At 49.1% G+C, this 20,426-nt stretch overlaps 1 protein-coding gene across 1 annotated transcript in view; it reads left to right on the top strand.

Moving 5' to 3' along the window:
• The window catches only part of LOC145338744 (galectin-3-binding protein-like), a 79,941-nt gene that overhangs the window by 482 nt on the left and 59,033 nt on the right, over window positions 1-20,426 (top strand). Inside the window, exon 2 of the mRNA XM_080183132.1 lies at window positions 17,817-18,008. Within this exon, the coding sequence (XP_080039258.1) occupies window positions 17,817-18,008 (192 nt within the window). The remainder of the gene's footprint in view (window positions 1-17,816; window positions 18,009-20,426) is intronic.

Raw genomic sequence — 20,426 nt, 5'->3', positions numbered from 1 at the left:
ACCTGTGCCCCCAGTAATTGACTCTTCCACCCTGGGAAAAAGCTTCTGACTATCCACTCTGTCCATGCCTCTCATAATCTTGTAGATTTCTATCAGGTCTCCCCTCAACCTCCATCGTTCCAGTGAGAACAAACCAAGTTTCTCCAACCTCTCCTCATAGCTAATGCCCTCCATACCAGGCAACATCCTGGTAAATCTTTTCTGTACCCTCTCCGAAGCCTCCACATCCTTCTGATAGTGTGGTGACCAGAATTGAACATTATATTCCAAGTGCAACCTAACTAAGGTTCTATAAACATAGAACACTACAGCACAAACAGGCCCTTCGGCCCATAAGTTGCGCCGATCACATCCATATCTACCAGGCCATAGAACTATCTGTAACTCCCAATCCCATTAAACCCCATATACTCATCCAGAAGTCTTTTAAAAGACCCCAGCGAGTTCGCCTCCACCACCACTGACGGCAGCCGATTCCATTCACTCACCACCCTCTGAGTGAAAAACTTACCCCTAACATCACTTCTGTACTTTCCTCCCCGCACCTTAAATCTGTGTCCTCTCGTAGCGACCATTTCAACCCGGGGAAATAGCCTCTGAGAATCCACCCTATCTATTCCACTCAACATTTTATAAACCTCTATCAGGTCGCCTCTCAACCTTCGTCTCTCCAGGGAGAAGAGTCCCAGCTCCCTCAACCTAACTTCATAAGGCATGCCTCCCAATCCAGGCAACATCCTTGTAAATCTCCTCTGTACCCTTTCAATAGCTTCCACATCCTTCCTGTAGTGAGGCGACCAGAACTGCGCACAGTACTCCAAGTGGGGTCTGACAAGGGTCTTATAAAGTTGCAGCATTACCTCCCGACTCCTAAACTCAATCCCTCGATTAATGAAGGCCAGTACACCATACGCCTTCTTGACCACCTCCTCCACCTGCGAGGCCGATTTAAGAGTCCTGTGGACCCGGACCCCAAGATCCTTCTGCTCTTCAACACAGCTAAGACTCCTACCCTTGATATTGTACTCCTTCATCCCAAAAGATGTGGAGGCATTGGAAAGGATGCAGAGGAGGTTTACCAGGATGTTGCCTGGTATGGTGGGAAGGTCTTATGAGGAAAGGCTGAGGGACTTGAGGTTATTTTCATTGGAGAGAAGAAGGTTATGAGGTGACCTAATTGAGGCACACATGATGATCAAAGGATTGGATAGGGTGGACAGTGAGAGCCTTTTTCCTCGGATGGTGATGGCTAACACAAGGGGACATAGCTTTAAATTGAGGGGTGGTAATTATAGGACGGATGTCAGAGGTAGGTTCTTTACTCAGAGGGTAGTAAGAGCGTGGAATGCCCTGCCTGCAGCAGTTGTGGACTCGCCAACTTTCAGGGCGTTCAAATGGTCAGTGGATAGGCATATGGATAACATTGGAATAGTTTAGGTTAGAGGGTCATTAGATTGGTTCCACTGGTCGGCACAACATCGAGGGCCGAAGGGCCTGTACTGTGCTGGAATGTTCTATGTTCTATCTCCTGCAGTTCAAGAGGTGCCTGCTTTCGTTCTTGAGGGGTCCCATTCTCTTCACGTTATTCTTTTATCTTTAGTATACTTAAAAAATCCCTTTGGATTCACCTTAATTCTCTCAGCCAAAACCACCTCATACCCTCTTTTTGCCATTCAATTTTCCTTCTTGAGTATATACAGTAAATGGCAGAACCCTTAAGAGTATTGATAGGCAGAGGGATCTGGGTGTACAGGTACACAGGTCACTGAAAGTGGCAATGCAGGTGGAGAAGGTAGTCAAGAAGGCACACGGCATGCTTGCCTTCATCGGCCTGAGTTTAAAAATTGGCAAGTCATGTTGCAGCGTTTGATAAGGTCCCCCATGCAAGACTTCTTGAGAAGGTGAGAGGGCATGGGATCCAAGGGCCTTTGGTCTTGTGGATCCAGAACTGGCTTGCCTGCAGAAGGCAGAGAGTGGTTGTGGATGGGTCTTTTTCTGAATGGAGGTCAGTCACCAGTGGAGTGCCCCAGGGATCTGTTCTGGGACCCTTGTTGTTTGTCATTTTCATAAATGACCTGGATGAGGAAGTGGAGGGATGGGTTAGTAAGTTCGCCGATGACATGAAGGTCGGTGGTGTTGTGGATGGTCTGGAAGGATGGCAAAAGTTGCAGCAGGACATAAATAGGATGCAGGACTGGGCGGAGAAGTGGCAGATGGACTTCAACGCGGATAAATGTGTAGTCGTCCATTTTGGCAGAACCAACGGGATGAAGGAGTACACTATCAAGGGCAGGAGTCTTAGTAGCGTTGAAGAGCAGAAGGATCTTGGGGTCCGGGTCCACAGGACTCTTAAATCGGCCTCGCAGGTGGAGGATGTGGTCAAGAAGGTGTATGGTGTACTGGCCTTCATTAATCGAGGGATTGAGTTTAGGAGTCGGGAGGTAATGCTGGAACTTTATAAGACCCTTGTCAGGCCTCACTTGGAGTACTGTGTGCAGTTCTGGTCGCCTCACTACAGGAAGGACGTGGAAGCTATTGAGAGGGTGCACAGGAGATTTCCAAGGATGTTGCCTGGACTGGGAGGCATGCCTTATGAAGATAGGTTGAGGGAGCTGGGACTCTTCTCCCTGGAGAGACGAAGGTTGAGAGGCGACCTGATAGAGGTTCTTTGAGGGTTCGGGTGTGGTTTGGGGGTTCTCTTCTGGGAGAGCAGAGATGGCAATGTTGTCCACATATTGGGGTTCTGGGAGTGGTGGCGGCATCGTTTTCCTCTTGGGCTTCGGCTGGTGGAGTTTTCCGTCCGTCCTGTGGATAGTGGCCGTTCTGCTGGGGGCTTGTTCTTGGCGGAGTGGAGGATGGTGGCGATGGGGATGGAGAAATGGGTGGAGGCAATGACACAGCCCTGCTCGACTCCAGTCTTGATCAAAAAGTGTTCTATCCCATTTCCATCAGTAAGGGCTGTCGCTGACATCTTGTCATGAAGGTATCGGAGGATGTTGTAAATTTATTTGGGCAGCCAGCCTTTGACAGGGTCTTCCAATTAATTAATTCAAAAACCTTGTCAGGTCAATGAAGTCCATGCAGAGAAGTTAATGTTATTCCTGGCATTTCTCTTGAAGTTGTCGAGCAGTGAGAATCATTTCCATTGTTCCACAGTTTGATCAGAAGGCTTTCAGAAAGCATGAATAACATCAGGACACACCAATCTCTTTCACAACCTAGCTCCTGCCCTGTATGAACAATGTAGCGGGGAGTTACATGATAAAAGGTAGACCAATTAAGAGTATAGAAATGCAGAGGGACCTGGGAGTGCAAGTGCACAAGACTCTGAAGGTGGCAACCCAGGTGGAGAAGGTTGCAAAGAAAGCTTACGGAATGTTAGCCTTTGTAGGAAAGGGTCTAGAGTATAAGAGCTGGCGTCTAATGCTACAGTTGTATAGAACGTTGGTTAGACCGCATTTGGAGTACTGCATCCAAGGAGAAAATAGCGAGGCATCTTGAGGGGAATTGCTTGATAGAGCAGACGCAGCACGGTTTCGTTAAGGGGAAGTCGTGTCTGACAAATTTACTGGAGTTCTATGAGGATGTGTCTAGGGCGGTGGATGTGGTCTTTCTAGATTTTCAGAAGGCGTTTGACAAGGTACCTCACAAGAGGTTATTACAGAAGGTTAGGGGGCATGGAGTTGGGGGTAGGGTGTTAGCATGGATAGAGGATTGGTTGTCAAATAGGAGGCAGAGAGTGGGGGTCAATGGGTGCTATTCGGATTGGCGGATGGTGACTAGTGGGGTGCCCCAGGGGTCGGTGCTGGGGCCTCAGCTATTTACCATTTATATAGATGATCTGGAGGAGGGAACCGAGTGTATGGTGTCGAAATTTGCTGATGACACCAAGATTGGGGGAAAGGCAAATTGTGCGGAGGGTGTGGAAAGGACGGACAGTAGGACTAGGGGGCACAGCCTCAAGATAAAGGGGGGGCGGTTTAGAACGGAGTTGAGGAGGAACTTCTTCACTCAAAGGGTGGTGAATCTCTGGAATTCTCTGCCCGTTGAAGTGGTGGAGGCTGCCTCGCTAAATATTTTTAAGACGCGGGTTGATGGGTTTTTGATAAGAGAGGGGATTAAGGGTTATGGGGAGAAAGCGGGAAAGTGGAACTGAGACACGACAGATCAGCCATGATCTTATTGAATGGCGGGGCAGGCTCGAAGGGCTGGATGGCCTACTCCTGCTCCTATTTCTTATGGAGAGGTTTGACGTGATCAGGAATAGTCAGCATGGATTTGTCAAGGGCAGGTCGTGCCTTACAAGCCTAGTTGAGTTCTTCGATAATGTGACTGAACACATTGACGAAGGAAGTGCCGTGGACGTGGTTTACATGGACTTCAGCAAGGCGTTTGATAAGGTCCCCCATGCAAGACTTCTTGAGAAGGTGAGAGGGCATGGGATCCAAGGGCCTTTGGCCTTGTGGATCCGGAACTGGCTTGCCTGCAGAAGGCAGAGAGTGGTTGTGGATGGGTCTTTTTCTGAATGGAGGTCAGTCACCAGTGGAGTGCCCCAGGGACCTGTTCTAGGACCCTTGCTGTTTGTCATTTTCATAAATGACCTGGATGAGGAAGTGGAGGGATGGGTTAGTAAGTTCGCCGATGACACAAAGGTCGGTGGTGTTGTGGATGGTCTGGAAGGATGGCAAAAGTTGCAGCGGGACATAAATAGGATGCAGGACTGGGCGGAGAAGTGGCAGATGGACTTCAACACGGATAAATGTGTAGTGGTCCATTTTGCCAGGACCAATGGGATGAACGAGTACACTATCAAGGGCAGGAGTCTTGGTAGTGTTGAAGAGCAAAAGGATCTTGGGGTCCGGGTCCACAGGACTCTTAAATCGGCCTCGCAGGTGGAGGAGGTGGTCAAGAAGGCGTATGGTGTACTGGCCTTCATTAATCGAGGGACTGAGTTTAGGAGTCGGGAGGTAATGCTGCAACTTTATAAGACCCTTGTCAGACCCCACCTGGAGTACTGTGCGCAGTTCTGGTCGCCTCACTACAGGAAGGATGTGGAAGCTATTGAGAGGGTGCAGAGGAGATTTACAAGGATGTTGCCTGGATTGGGAGGCATGCCTTATGAAGATAGGTTGAGGGAGCTGGGACTCTTCTCCCTGGAGAGACGAAGGTTGAAAGGCGACCTGATAGAGGTTTATAAAATGTTGAGAGGAATAGATAGGGTGGATTCTCAGAGGCTATTTCCCCGGGTTGAAATGGTCGCTACGAGAGGACACAGGTTTAAGGTGCGGGGAGGAAAGTACAGAAGTGATGTTAGGGGTAAGTTTTTCACTCAGAGGGTGGTGAGTGAATGGAATCGGCTGCCGTCAGTGGTGGTGGAGGCGAACTCGCTGGGGTCTTTTAAAAGACTTCTGGATGAGTATATGGGGTTTTATGGGATTGGGGGTTATAGATAGGAGTTGATGTGATCGGCGCAACTCGTGGGCCGAAGGGCCTGTTTGTGCTGTAGTGTTCTATGTTCTATGTTCTTATGTTCTGGTCACCTTACTACCGGAAGGACATGGAGACCCTGGAGAGAGTGCAGAGGAGGTTTACCAGGATGCTGCCTGGTATGGAAGGACTGGGTTATGGGGAAAGATTGGGTAAACTGGGGCTCTTTTCCTTAGAAAGACGGAGATTAAGGGGGGATCGGATAGAGGTGTATAAAATAATGAAGGGTATAAATAAACAGTGGCAGGCTTTTCCCTAGATTGGAGACAAATATCATGAGGGGTCACGAGCTAAGGGTGAGGGGGGAGAAGTATAATTTGGATGCTAGAGGAAGGTTTTTCACACAGAGGGTCGTGGGGGTATGGAATGCACTACCAAGTAAGGTGGTGGAGGCAGGCACGCTGGACTTAAGGTTTACTTAGATAGGCACATGAGTGAAACAGGGATGGAGGGTTAGAGGAGACGGTTTTAAAAAGGGTCAGAGCCTCGGGACGTTACTGGAAATCTAATGCTACATGTGTTGATGTTTTGTCTCTTTTACTCCACAGGTGAGTCGGTCCACCTTGTTGTCTAACGAGGGGCATGCACACGGTGGGTCGTGCGTGGGCTGCTCTTGGATATTTCGAGAGTGGCCTAGTACATAAGAACATAAGAAATAGGAGCAGGAGTAGGCCATCTAGCCCTTCGAGCCTGCCCCGCCATTCAATAAGATCATGGCTGATCTGTCGTGGCTCAGTTCCACTTTCCCGCCCTCTCCCCATAACCCTTAATCCCCTTGCCTACCAAAAACCTATCTACCCACATCTTAAATATATTCAGCGAGGTAACCTCCACCACTTCAACGGGCAGAGAATTCCAGAGATTCACCACCCTTTGAGTGAAGAAGTTCCTCCTCAACTCCGTTCTAAACCGCCTCCCCTTTATCTTGAGGCTGTGCCCCCTAGTCCTACTGTCTTTTTTGAGCGGGAAGAGTCTCTCCACCTCTATCCTATCCATCCCATTCATCATCTTATACGTCTCAATGAGATCTCCCCTCATTCTTCTAAACTCTAACGAGTACAAGCCTAGTTTATTCAGCCTCTCCTCATAGCTCAACCCCCTCAACTCCGGTATCAGCCTAGTAAACCTCCTCTGCACTCCCTCCAAGGCCAAAATATCTTTGCGTAAGTGCGGCGCCCAAAACTGCACACAGTACTCCAGCTGCGGCCTCACCAATGCCCTATACAGCTGCAGCAAGACCTCCCTACTTTTATATTCAATCCCCCTCGCTATGAAGGCCAGCATCCCATTCGCCTTCCTGACCACCTGCTGCACCTGCAAGCTGGGTTTTTGCGACTCATGCACAAGGACCCCGAGGTCCCTCTGCACCGTCGCCTGCTGCAGTTTTTCTCCACGTAAGTAATAGTCCTTCCTACCATTATTCCTACCAAAGTGGACCACCTCGCACTTGCCAACATTAAATTCCATTTGCCATTTCCTGGCCCATTCGCCCAGCCTATCTAGATCCTTCTGCAGACTCTCCACACCCTCCGCACAATTTGCCGTTCCACCAATCTTGGTGTCATCAGCAAATTTCGACACCCTACACTCGGTTCCCTCCTCCAGATCATCTATATAAATGGTAAATAGCTGAGGCCCCAGCACCGACCCCTGGGGCACCCCACTAGTCACCAACCGCCAATCCGAATACAACCATTCACGTCGTTGTGTGTGCTTAAACTGGACCAGATGCTGGGCAACACAACAGCTCAGTGACTATCACTGTTTGCTGTGCAGACACATGGATTTGGGCCGGTGTCTGTGGGAGTTTGCGCATTCTCCCCGTGCTTGCGTGGGTTTTCTCCGGGTGCTCCGGTTTCCTCCCACACCCCAAAGATGTGCTGTTAGGCTGATTGGAGGTAACAAATTGTCCCTAAATTAGTTTCCCCTCAATCTGGTTTCCAATGTGGAGTCCCATAAGTGTAGACAAAGGTCATGGGTGGAAGAGGGGACTCACAATGTTAAAATGGCGGCATGGGCTCGTTGGGCCGAAGGGCCTGTTTCCCGTGCTGTGTTGTTCTTTGTTCTTCTATAAAATGTTGAGAGGAATAGATAGGGTGGACTCTCAGAGGCTATTTCCCCGGGTTGAAATGGTCGCTACGAGAGGACACAGGTTTAAGGTGCGGGGAGGAAAGTACAGAAGTGATGTTAGGGGTAAGTTTTTCACTCAGAGGGTGGTGAGTGAATGGAATCGGCTGCCGTCAGTGGTGGTGGAGGCGAACTCGCTGGGGTCTTTTAAAAGACTTCTGGATGAGTATATGGGGTTTAATGGGATTGGGGGTTATAGATAGGTCTATAGATTGGTAGGTATGGATATGATCGGCGCAACTTGTGGGCTGAAGGGCCTGTTTGTGCTGTAGTGTTCTATGTTCTATGTCCTATCTTTCTTATAATGCGGCGACCAGAACTGTACACAATACTCCAAGTGCGGCCGCACCAGAGTTTTGTACAGTTGTAACATGACCTCACGGCTCCGAAATTCAATCCCTCTACCAATAAAAGCTAACACACCGTACGCCTTCTTAACAACCTTATCAACCTGGGTGCCAACTTTCAGGGAGCTATGCACATGTACCCCGAGATCTCTCTGCTCTTCAACAATACTAAGAGTCCTTCCATTAGCCCTATATTCTGTACTCCTGTTATTCTTACCAAAGTGAATCAGCTCACACTTTTCCGTATTAAACTCCATCTGCCACCTCTCGGCCCAGCTCTGCAGCTTATCGATGTCCCTCTATGTCCCTCGAGATGGTTGAAGGTCTCAATGAATATTTCTCCACTGTGTTTACCATGGAAAAAGACATGAAGACTTGGGAAGCTGAGAAGGCTAGTGCCGATATATTGAGGAAGGTTCGCATTACAGTAGAACATAGAACATAGAACATTACAGCACAGAACAGGCCCTTCGGCCCACGATGTTGCGCCGACCAGTTAAAAAACAATGACCCTCTAACCTAAACCAATCCCTTTTCGTCCATAAACCTATCCACGGATCTCTTAAACGCCCCCAAACTAGGCGCATTTACAACCGCAGCAGGCAGGGCATTCCAATCCCTCACCACCCGCTGGGTAAAGAACCTACCCCTGACATCCGTCCTATAACTACCACCCCTTAATTTAAAGCCATGCCCCCTCGTGCTAGCTTTCTCCATCAGAGGAAAAAGGCTATTACTATCCACCCTATCTAAATCTCTAATCATCTTATATGTTTCAATAAGGTCCCCTCTTAGCCACCTTCTTTCCAGCGAAAACAACCCTAAATCCCTCAGTCTCTCCTCATAGGGCCTCCCCTCCATACCAGGCAACATCCTGGTAAACCTCCTCTGCACCCTCTCCAAAGCCTCCACATCCTTCCTGTAACGTGGGGACCAGAACTGCACACAGTACTCCAAGTGCGGCCGCACCAGAGTTGTGTACAGTTGCAACATGACCCTGCGACTCCTAAATTCAATCCCCCTACCAATAAACGCCAAGACACCGTATGCCTTCTTAACAACCCTATCTACTTGATTCCCAACTTTCAGGGATCTATGTACACACACACCTAGATCCCTCTGTTCATCCACACTATTCAAAGTCCTCCCGTTAGCCCTATACTCAACACATCTGTTATTCCTACCAAAGTGAATTACCTCACACTTCTCCACATTAAACTCCATCTGCCACCTCTCGGCCCAGCTCTGCAACCTGTCTAAGTCTCTCTGTAAACTATGACACCCTTCCTCACAATCTACCACACCTCCGACTTTGGTGTCATCAGCAAATTTACTAATCCACCCAACTATACCCTCATCCAGATCATTAATAAAAATTACAAACAACAGTGGCCCCAAAACAGATCCCTGAGGCACACCACTCGTAACCGAACTCCATGACAAATATTTACCATCAACCACCACCCTCTGTCTCCTATCTGCTAGCCAATTCCTGATCCAATTTCCTAGATTACCCTCAATCCCATACATCTGCATTTTCTGCAGAAGCCTACCATGGTGAACCTTATCAAACACCTTACTAAAGGCGATGAGGAGATGATGAGTGTATTAGAGGTGGATAAATCTCCTGGCTCTGACCAGGTATATTAATAAACACTGTGTGAGATAGAGAAGAAATTGTGGGAGCACTGGCTCAGATATTGCATCATCACTGGCCACAGGTGGGAGACTGTGAGTGGAAAATCATCTCTCACAAATTTGATTGAGTTTTTTGAAGGGGTAACCAAGAAAGGAGATGAGGGCAGTGCAGTTGCTGTTGTCTGCATGGACTTTAGCAAGGCCTTTGACAAGGTACCGCATGGTAGGTTGTTGCTTGAAGTTAAATCTCACGGGACCCAGGGTGAGGGATCTAAATGGATACAAGTTGTAGACAGTTGTTTTTCAAACTGGAGGCCTGTGACCAGCGGCCTCCAGTTAGGACTAGAGGGCACAGCCTCAAGATAAAGGGGGGGCGGGGTTATGGGGAGAGGGCGGGAAAGTGGAACTGAGCAGCGACAGATCAGCCATGATCTTATTGAATGGCGGGGCAGGCTCGAGGGGCTAGATGGCCTACTCCTGCTCCTATTTCTTATGTTCTTATGGTGTACCTCAGGGATCATAGAACATAGAACATAGAACATAGAACATTACAGCGCAGAACAGGCCCTTCGGCCCACGATGTTGCGCCGACCAGTTACAAAAACAATGACCCACTAGCCTATACCAATCCCTTTTCGTCCATAAACCTATCCAGAGATCTCTTAAACGCCCCCAAACTAGACGCATTTACAACTGCAGCAGGCAGGGCATTCCAATCCCTCACCACCCGCTGGGTAAAGAACCTACCCCTGACATCCGTCCTGTAGCTACCCCCCCTTAATTTAAAGCCATGCCCCCTCGTGCTAGCTTTCTCCATCCGAGGAAAAAGGCTATCACTATCCACCCTATCTAAACCTCTAATCATCTTATATGTTTCAATAAGATCCCCTCTTAGCCGCCTTCTTTCCAACGAAAACAACCCTAAATCCCTCAGTCTCTCCTCATAGGATCTCCCCACCATACCAGGCAACATCCTAGTAAACCTCCTCTGCACCCTCTCCAAAGCCTCCACATCCTTCTTGTAATGCGGGGACCAGAACTGCACACAGTACTCCAAGTGCAGCTGCACCAGAGTAGTGTACAGTTGCAACATTACACTGCGACTCCTAAATTCAATCCCCCTACCAATAAACGCCAAGACACCGTACGCCTTCTTGACAACCTTATCTACTTGATTCCCAACTTTCAGGGATCTATGTACACATACACCTAGATCCCTCTGTTCATCCACACTATTCAAAGTCCTCCCGTTAGCCCTATACTCGACACATCTGTTGCTCCTACCAAAGTGAATTACCTCACACTTCTCCGCATTAAACTCCATCCGCCACCTCTCGGCCCAGCTCTGCAACCTATCTAAGTCTCCCTGCAGACTATGACACCCTTCCTCACAATCTACCACACCTCCAACTTTGGTGTCATCAGCAAATTTACTAATCCACCCAACTATACCCTCATCCAGATCATTAATAAAAATTACAAACAACAGTGGCCCCAAAACAGATCCCTGAGGCACACCACTCGTAACTGCACTCCATGATGAATATTTACCATCCACCACCACCCTCTGTCTCCTATCTGATAGCCAATTCCTGATCCAACTTCCTAGATTACCCCCAATCCCATACATCTGCATTTTCTGCAGAAGCCTACCATGGTGAACCTTATCGAACGCCTTACTAAAATCCATGTATACCACGTCAACTGCCTTACCCCCATCCACCTCTTTGGTCACCTTCTCAAAAAACTCAATAAGGTTAGTCAGGCACGACCTACCCGCTACAAAACCATGCTGACTATTTCTAATCAATTCATTACACTCCAAATAACTATAAATCCTATCCCTAATAATTTTTTCTAAAACCTTGCCCACAACAGAAGTAAGACTCACCGGTCTATAATTCCCGGCAAAGTCTCTGTTCCCCTTCTTAAACAATGGGACAACATTCGCTATCCTCCAATCCTCCGGGACTACACCAGAGACCAATGACGACCTGAAGATCTGAGCCAGAGGCTCTGCAATCACCTCTCTAGCCTCCCAGAGAATCCTAGGGTAGATCCCATCCGGACCAGGGGACTTATCTATTTTCAGCCCCTCAAGAATTTCCAGCACATCCTCTTTATCAACCGTAATACTGTCTATTTTACACCCCTGCAACCCAATGTCCTCCTCAGCTATATTCATGTCCCCCTGCGTGAACACCGAAGAGAAATATTGGTTCAATACTTCTCCAATCTCCTCCGGTTCCACACACAACTTCCCCCTGCTGTCTGTAACTGGCCCTAATCTTGCCCTGACCAACCTTCTGTTCTTGACATACCTATAGAACGCCTTAGGATTCTCCTTAATCCTATCAGCCAAAGTCTTCTCATGTCCTCTTTTAGCCCTTCTCAACTCACTCTTCAACTCCCTCCTAGCCAATCTAAAGCTTTCTAGTGCACTATCTGAGCCCTCCAATCTCATCCGAACATAAGCCTCCTTTTTCTTTTTAACCATCGACTCAACTCTTTTAGTGCACCACGGTTCCCTAGATCTACCAAATCCACCATGCCTGACAGGGACATACCTATCAAGGACTCGCAGTAGCTGCTCCTTGAAAAAACTCCACATTTCAGACGTTCCCAGTCCCTGTAATCCCCTAATCCAATCCATGCTTCCTAATTCACTCCTGATAGCCTCATAATCGCCCTTACCCCAGCTAAAATTGCTGACCCGAGGTTCATGCCTATCTCTTCCCATCACTAAGGTGAACGTAACCGAATTGTGGTCACTATCACCAAAATGCACACCAACTTCCAAGTCTAGAACCTGGTCTGGCTCATTTCCCAGCACCAAATCCAATATAGCCTCACCTCTAGTTGGCCTGTCTACATACTGAGACAAAAAACCTTCCTGCACGCTTTGTACAAACACTGACCCCTCTAGCGAGCTAGAACTATAGCAACTCCAATCAATATTCGTAAAGTTAAAGTCCCCCATAACAATTACCCTATTACTTTCACTCCTAACCAGGATTGTCTCCGCAATCCTTTCCTCAACCTCTCTAGAACTTTTAGGAGGTCTATAAAAGACTCCCAACAGGGTGACCTCTCCTCTCCTATTTCTAATCTCCGCCCATACTACCTCAACTGACAAGTCCTCATCAAACTTTCTCTCCGACACTGTGATACAGTCCTTGACTAGCAATGCTACCCCACCCCCCCTTCTACCTTCTTCTCTACTCCGACTAAAGCATTTGTACCCCGGAACCTGCAACATCCATTCCTGACCCTGCTCTATCCATGTCTCAGAAATGGCCACAACATCAAAGTCCCAGGTACTGATCCACGCTGCAAGTTCATCCACTTTATTGCGAATACTCCTCGCATTAAAGTACACGCATTTCAAACCCTGCTCCGCCCCACCCCCACTATGCCGTGCCTTGCATTCCCCAACTATGCCCCCCTCACTTTCACCCCCTTTCCTCACTATCCCTCCCCCCCTCCGAATCAGTTTAAACCTTCCTGCATCGCTTTTGCAAATTTACCCCCCAGGATATTGATTCCCCTCTGGTTCAGGTGTAGACCATCCCTCTTATAGAGGTCCCACCTTCCCCAGAATGAGCCCCAATTGCTCAAGTACCTGAACCCCTCCCTCCTGCACCATCCCCTCAGCCACGAGTTCAAACTTTCCCTCTCCCTATTCCTCTCTAAACTATCCCGTGGCACAGGCAAGAGTCCAGATATAACTACTCTTTCTGACTTTGCCTTTAGTTTCCACCCCAACTCCATGAAACTCTGCTTAATATCCCCTTCCCTTAATCTCCCTATGTCATGTGTCCCCACATGAACTATAACTTGGGGTTGATCTCCCTCTCCCCTAAGAGTCCTGAATACCCTGTCCGATACATCCTGGACCCCAGCCCCTGGTAGGCAACACACCAGCCCAGAGTCCCTACCCTTACCTCCGACTCTCCTATCCGTCGCCATAACTGTGGAGTCCCCAATCACGAGGCCCAATCTCTTACCCCTAACCACCTGAGGCTTGCCAATAGGCTCACCCCCAGAGACCTGCTCCCTTTGGCTATCCCCAGTTGATTCCTCCTCAACTGTAGCCTCCAGGACCGAGAACCTATTTTGGAGGGGAACAGCCCCAGGGGATTGTCCCCCCAACTGCTTTTTGCCCCTCTTCCTGGCAGTGACCCAAGACTTATTTCTAGGAGTGACTATCTCCTTATAACTCCTATCTATGTCCTCCTCCACTTCCCGAATTATGCGGAGCTCCTCTAATTCCACCTCCAGCTCCTTTACACGCTCCTCCAGAAACTGCAATCTATCACACTTCCTACAAGTAAAATCACCTGAAACACTGCTGGAGTCCCTCACTACATACATCCCACAGGAGATGCAGCTTACAGCCTGAACTGCCATCCCTGAATCAATTACCAGCAGAAAAATAAAAATATAAAAAAAAACTTCCCTCACACTTATAATTAGGTTAGAGGAGGTGGAAGGGTGGGATTCTCTACCAGTGTAGAGAATCGGGAATCCTCTCTGCACTAATTTATAGGGTTAGGGGCACGAAAAAAAAAACTACAACTACCGGTAAGCGTCCTAGTGACGACTTCCGCTTTCTAACTAATTTAAAAAAAAACCGCCGAAACTCGCGACTTAACACTAAAAATAAAAAGTTAAACGGAATAAACAGAAAAATATACCTTATTTTTGCCTCCTCGCACGCCCAAAAATCGCTGCCTCTCGACTCAGCTCCACAGGAACAATGAGGTGCTGGGTCCACTGTTATTTGTCATTTATATTAATGATTTGGATGAGAATATAGGGGGCATGGTTAGTAAGTTTACAGATGACACCAAGATTGCTGGCATAGTGGACAGTGAAGAAAGTTATCTCCAATTGCAACAGGATCTTGATCAATTGGGCCAGTGGGCTGACGAATGGCAGATGGAGTTTAATTTAGATAAATGTGAGGTGATGTATTTTGGTAGATTGAACCAGGGCAGGACTTACTCAGTTAATGGTAGGGTGTTGGGGAGAGTTACAGAACAAAGAGATCTCGGGGTACAGGTTCATAGCTCCTTGAAAGTGGAGTCACAGGTGGACAGAGTGGTGAAGAAGGCATTCGGCATGCTTGGTTTCATTGGTCAGAACATTGAATACAGGAGTTGGGACGTCTTGTTGAAGTTGTACAAGACATTGGTAAGGCCACACTTGGAATACTGTGTACAATTCTGGTCACCCTATTATAGAAAGGATATTATTAAACTAGAAAGAGTGCAGAAAAGATTTACTAGGATGTTACCGGGACTTGATGGATTGAGTTATAAGGAGAGGCTGGATAGACTCTTCCCGCTTAGAAAGGACAGCAGGATTAGAGGGCACAGCCTCAAGATAAAGGGGGGGGGTGCAGTTTAGATCAGAGTTGAGGAGGAACTTCTTCACTCAAAGGGTGGTGAATCTCTGGAATTCTCTGCCCGTTGAAGTGGTGGAGGCTGCCCCGCTAAATATATTTAAGTCACGGGTAGATAGGTTTTTGACCGACAAGGGGATTAAGGGTTATGGGGAGAAAGCGGGAAAGTGGAACTGATCCACTTCAGATCAGCCATGATGTTATTGAATGGCGGGGCAGGCTCGAAGGGCTAGATGGCCAACTCCTGCTCCTATTTCTTATGTCCTTATGTAGACTGGGACTTTTTTCTCTGGAGTGTAGGAGGCTGAGGGGTGACCTTATAGAGGTCTATAAAATAATGAGTGGCACAGGTCAGCGAGATAGTCAATATCTTTTCCCAGAGGTAGGGGAGTCTAAAACTAGAGGGCACAGGTTTAAGGTGAGAGGGGAGAGATACAGAAGTGTCCAGAGGGGTAGTTTTTTCACACAGAGGGTGGTGAACGAGCTGCCAGAGGCAGTAGTAGAGGCGGGTACAATTTTATCTTTTAAAAAGCATTTAGACAGTTACATGGGTACGATGGGTATAGAGGGATATGGGGCAAATGTGGGCAATTGGGATTAGCTTAAGGGGTTTTAAAAAAAGGGCAGCATGGACAAGTTGGGCCGAAGGGCCTGTTTCCCTGCTGTAAACCTGCGTGACTCTATGACTCCATAAAGGAACAACATTGGCAGTTTTCACCCTATCTGTTTTTATATTCTGATCTAGTTTCCTCTCATACTGCATCCTACTTTTCTTTATAGCTGGATCTCTGTTCCATGGAGTTGATCTTTCTCTGCACCTGAGCTATGACTGTAACACTACACTTTGCACTCTCTCACTTCCTTCTCTAAGAATGGTGGGGGGCGGGGCAGGGTGGGGGGGGGTGGGGGGCGAGGGGGCTGGGAGGGGGGGCGGGGAGGGGGGGTGAGGGGGCGGGGAGGGGGGCGAGGGGGCGGGGAGGGGGGGGCGAGGGGCGGGGAGGGGGGGCGAGGGGGCGGGGTGGGGTTGCGAGGGGGCTGGGTGGGGGGGCGGGGTGGGGGTGGGCAGGGGGGTGGGGGGGACGGGGGGGCGGGGTGGGGGGGCGAGGGGGGCAGGGTGGGGGTGGGCAGGGGGGCAGAGTGGGGGTGGGCAGGGGGGTGGGGGGGCGAGGGGGCGGGGTGGGGGGGCGGGGGGGCGGGAGGCGAGGCGGTGGGGTGGGGAGGGGGGGCGAGGGGGCAGGGTGGGGGTGGGCAGGGGGGTGAGGGGGCAGGGTGGGGGTGGGCAGGGGGGCGGGGGGGTGGGGGGGCGGGGTGGGGGGGCAGGGGGGTGGGGTGGGGGTGGGGCAGGGGGGCAGGGGGGCGGGGAAGGGGGGGGCGGGGGGTGCGGCACGGTAGCACAGTGGTTAGCACAGCTGCTTCACAGGGTCCTGGGTTCAATTCCCGGCTCGGGTCACTGTGTGGAGTTTGCACATTCTCCTCGTGTCTGTGTGGGTTTTCTCCGGGTGCTCCGGTTTCCTCCCACAGTCCAAAGATGTGCGGGTTGGGTTGATTGGCCGTGGTAAAATTGACTGTAGATGTGTAGGTTAGAGAGGATTAGTGGGTAAAATATATACAGTTTGGGGGTAGGGTCTGGGTGGGATTGTGGTCAGTGCAGACTCGATGGGCTGAAGGGCCTCTTTCTGTACTGTGGGGTTTCTGTGTCTGAACGGTATGTTTGATCTGTACAGCGGATAAGAAACAATCCTTTTCTATCTCTGTTAATACATGTGACAATAATAAATCAAATCAAAACGTTCCCAGTATTATCCAGTTCCAGGGAGGAGGGTCCGATATTCCGGATTATCCAGTTCCAGGGAGGAGGGTCTGATATTCCGGATTATCCAGTTCCAGGGAGGAGAGTCCGATATTCCGGATTATCCAGTTCCAGGGAGGAGGGTCTGATATTCCGGATTATCCAGTTCCAGGGAGGAGAGTCCGATATTCCGGATTATCCAGTCACAGGGAGGAGAGTCCGATATTCCGGATTATCCAGTTCCAGGGAGGAGGGTCTGATATTCCGGATTATCCAGTTCCAGGGAGGAGAGTCCGATATTCCGGATTATCCAGTCACAGGGAGGAGAGTCTGATATTCCAGATTATCCAGTCACAGGGAGGAGGGTCCGATATTCCGGATTATCCAGTTCCAGGGAGGAGGGTCTGATATTCCGGATTATCCAGTTCCAGGGAGGAGAGTCCGATATTCCGGATTATCCAGTCACAGGGAGGAGAGTCCGATATTCCGGATTATCCAGTTCCAGGGAGGAGGGTCTGATATTCCGGATTATCCAGTTCCAGGGAGGAGAGTCCGATATTCCGGATTATCCAGTCACAGGGAGGAGAGTCTGATATTCCAGATTATCCAGTCACAGGGAGGAGGGTCCGATATTCCGGATTATCCAGTTCCAGGGAGGAGGGTCTGATATTCCGGATTATCCAGTTACAGGGAGGAGAGTCTGATATTCCAGATTATCCAGTCACAGGGAGGAGAGTCTGATATTCCAGATTATCCAGTCACAGGGAGGAGAGTCCGATATTCCGGATTATCCAGTCACAGGGAGGAGAGTCCGATATTCCGGATTATCCAGTTACAGGGAGGAGAGTCCGATATTCCGGATTATCCAGTTCCAGGGAGGAGAGTCCGATATTCCGGATTATCCAGTTCCAGGGAGGAGGGTCTGATATTCCGGATTATCCAGTTCCAGGGAGGAGGGTCTGATATTCCGGATCTCTGTGTGATGGTTCCCCCAGTTGACCAGTTGCCTCTGTGTTATCAGGTGTGGAGTACGGAGAGCTGCGATTGTCTGGGGGTCGATTACCCAGCGAGGGGCGTGTGGAAATCTATTACAATGGCGAGTGGGGCACGGTGTGTGATGATAACTGGGACATTGTGGATGCACATGTTGTGTGTCACAGTCTGGGCTACATCAACGCAACAGAGGCTACAATCGGAGGTGTCTTTGGATCTGGTGAGTGACAGAAAGGATCTGTTAGAGATAGTTGATACTGAACAGTGCTGAAGGATCCCATTGGAACGGATATACTTGGGGAGGTACATGCTGGAGTGTTTAGGGGAGGGTTTAAACTGATATGGCAGGGAGCTGGCAGCCTTTACAAGGGGCATTGAGTTTAAAACTTGGCAAGTGATTGCAGCTTTATAGAACCTTAGAACAAAGAACAGTACAGCACAGGAAACAGGCCCTTCGGCCCTCCAAGCCTGCACTGCTCATTGGTCCAATTAGACCATTCGTTTGTATCCCTCCATTCCCAGTCTGTTCATGTGACTATCCGGATAAGTCTTAAACCATCCCAGCGTGTCCGCCTCCACCACCCTGCTTGGCAGTGCATTCCAGGCCCCCACCCCCCTCTGTGTAAAATACATCCCTCTGATATCTGTGTTAAACCTCACCCCCCTCACCTTGAACCTGTGACCCCTCGTGACCATCACCTCCCACCTGGGAAAAAGCTTCCCACTGTTCATCCTATCCATACCCCTCATCATTTTATACACCTCTATTAGGTCTCCCCTCATTCTCCGTCTTTCCAGGGAGAACACCCCCAGTTTACCCAATCTCTCCTCATAGCTAAGACCCTCCATACCAGGCAACATCCTGGTAAACCTTCTCTGTATTCTCTCCAAAGCCTCCACGTCCTTCTGATAGTGCGGCGACCAGAACTGGACGCAGTGTTCCAAATGTGGCCTAACCAACGTTCTATACAGCTGTAACATCAGACTCCAGCTTTTATACTCTATACCCTGTCCAATAAAGGCAAGCATGCCATATGCCTTCTTCACCACCTTCTCCACCTTTCGGGGTCTGTGGACTTGTACACCCAGGTCCCTCTGTGTGTCTATACTCCTGATGGTTCTGCCATTGACAATGTTCATCGCTATCCGCAAGTCCAGCCATCTTCGTGTCATCCGCAAACTTACTGATCACACCAGTTACACCTTCTTCCAAATCATTTATATATATCACAAATAGCAGAGGTCCCAATACAGAGCCCTGCGGAACACCACTGGTCACAGACCTCCAGCTGGATAAAGACCCTTCCACTGATACCCTCTGTCTCCTGTGGCCAAGCCAGTTCTCTACCCATCTAGCTAGCTCTCTTTTTATCCCTTTAACCTTTTGCACCAACCTGCCATGAGGGACTTTGTCAAACGCCTTACTGAAATCCATATAGACAACATCCAAGGCTCTTCCCTCGTCAACCGTTTATGTCACCTCCTCAAAAAACTCCACCAAATTTGTGTGGCAAGACCTCCCTCTTACAAAACCATGCTGTATATCGCTAATGAGATTATTCCGTTCTAAACGTGCATACATCCTATCTCTAAGAATCCTCTCCAACAACTTCCCTACCACGGACGTCAAGCTCACCGGCCTAGAATTACCCGGGTTATCTCTTAAATAACGGGACCACATTCGCTATCCTCCAATCCTCAGGGACCTCACCTGTGTCCAGTGAAGAGACAATGATTTCTATCAGAGGCCCAGCAATTTCATCTCTTGTCTCCCTGAGCAGTCTAGGAGAGATGCCATCAGGCCCTGTCTGTTTTTAGTTGCCTGGACCTAACATACACCTCTTTTCTTTTTGGTCAGATCCTCAATTTCCCTGGTTATCCACGCTCCCGAATCCTACCTCTCCTATCTTTCCTTTTTACAGGCACATGCCTGTCCTGCAGCCCCATCAACTGTTCCTTAAAATACTCCCACAAGCCAGATGTGGATTTACTGTCAAACAGCCTCTCCCAATCAACGGCCACCAATTCCTGCCTAATCCGGCTATAGTTAGCCTTTCCCCAATTCAGCACCTTACCTGTAGGACAACAGTTATTGTTCCAAAGAACATACCTGTACGCATTTTATAAATGCCTCCCCGTCCAGACCCCCAGCCCTCAGCGATTTCCAGTCTATACAAAGGGAAATTGTAGTCTCCCACGACAACAACCCTATTTTTTCTGCACCTATCCAAAATCTCCTTACATATCCATTCCTCAACTTCCCGTGGGCTGTTGGGAGGCCTCTAGTATACCCCCAGCATAGTGATTACGCCCTTCCTGTTTCTGAGCTCCAACCACAGTGACTCGTTACATGACTCTTCTAAATTGCCCACTCTCTGTACGACTGTAATATGCTCCCTAACCAGTATTGCTACTCCCCCCACCTCTTTTAGCCCCTCCTCTGTCTCACCTAAAACATATACCCCAGAATACTCAGCTGCCAGTCCTTTTAACCACGTCTCCATCACTGCAACCACATCCAAGTTCCACACAAGCATTAAGGCTCTAAGTTCATCTGCCTTGCCCGTTATAATCCTTGCATTGAAGCAAAGAACAAAGAACAAAAACAGCCCGGGAAACAGGCCCTTCGGCCCAACGA

Source organism: Carcharhinus amblyrhynchos, unplaced genomic scaffold, assembly GCF_965287045.1.
Source record: "Carcharhinus amblyrhynchos unplaced genomic scaffold, sCarAmb.v2.hapA chromosome_159, whole genome shotgun sequence".
In the NCBI taxonomy this organism is placed as follows: domain Eukaryota; kingdom Metazoa; phylum Chordata; class Chondrichthyes; order Carcharhiniformes; family Carcharhinidae; genus Carcharhinus; species Carcharhinus amblyrhynchos.
The sequence above is the reverse complement of the archived record's forward strand: the minus strand, read 5'-3'. Positions and strand labels throughout refer to the sequence as shown.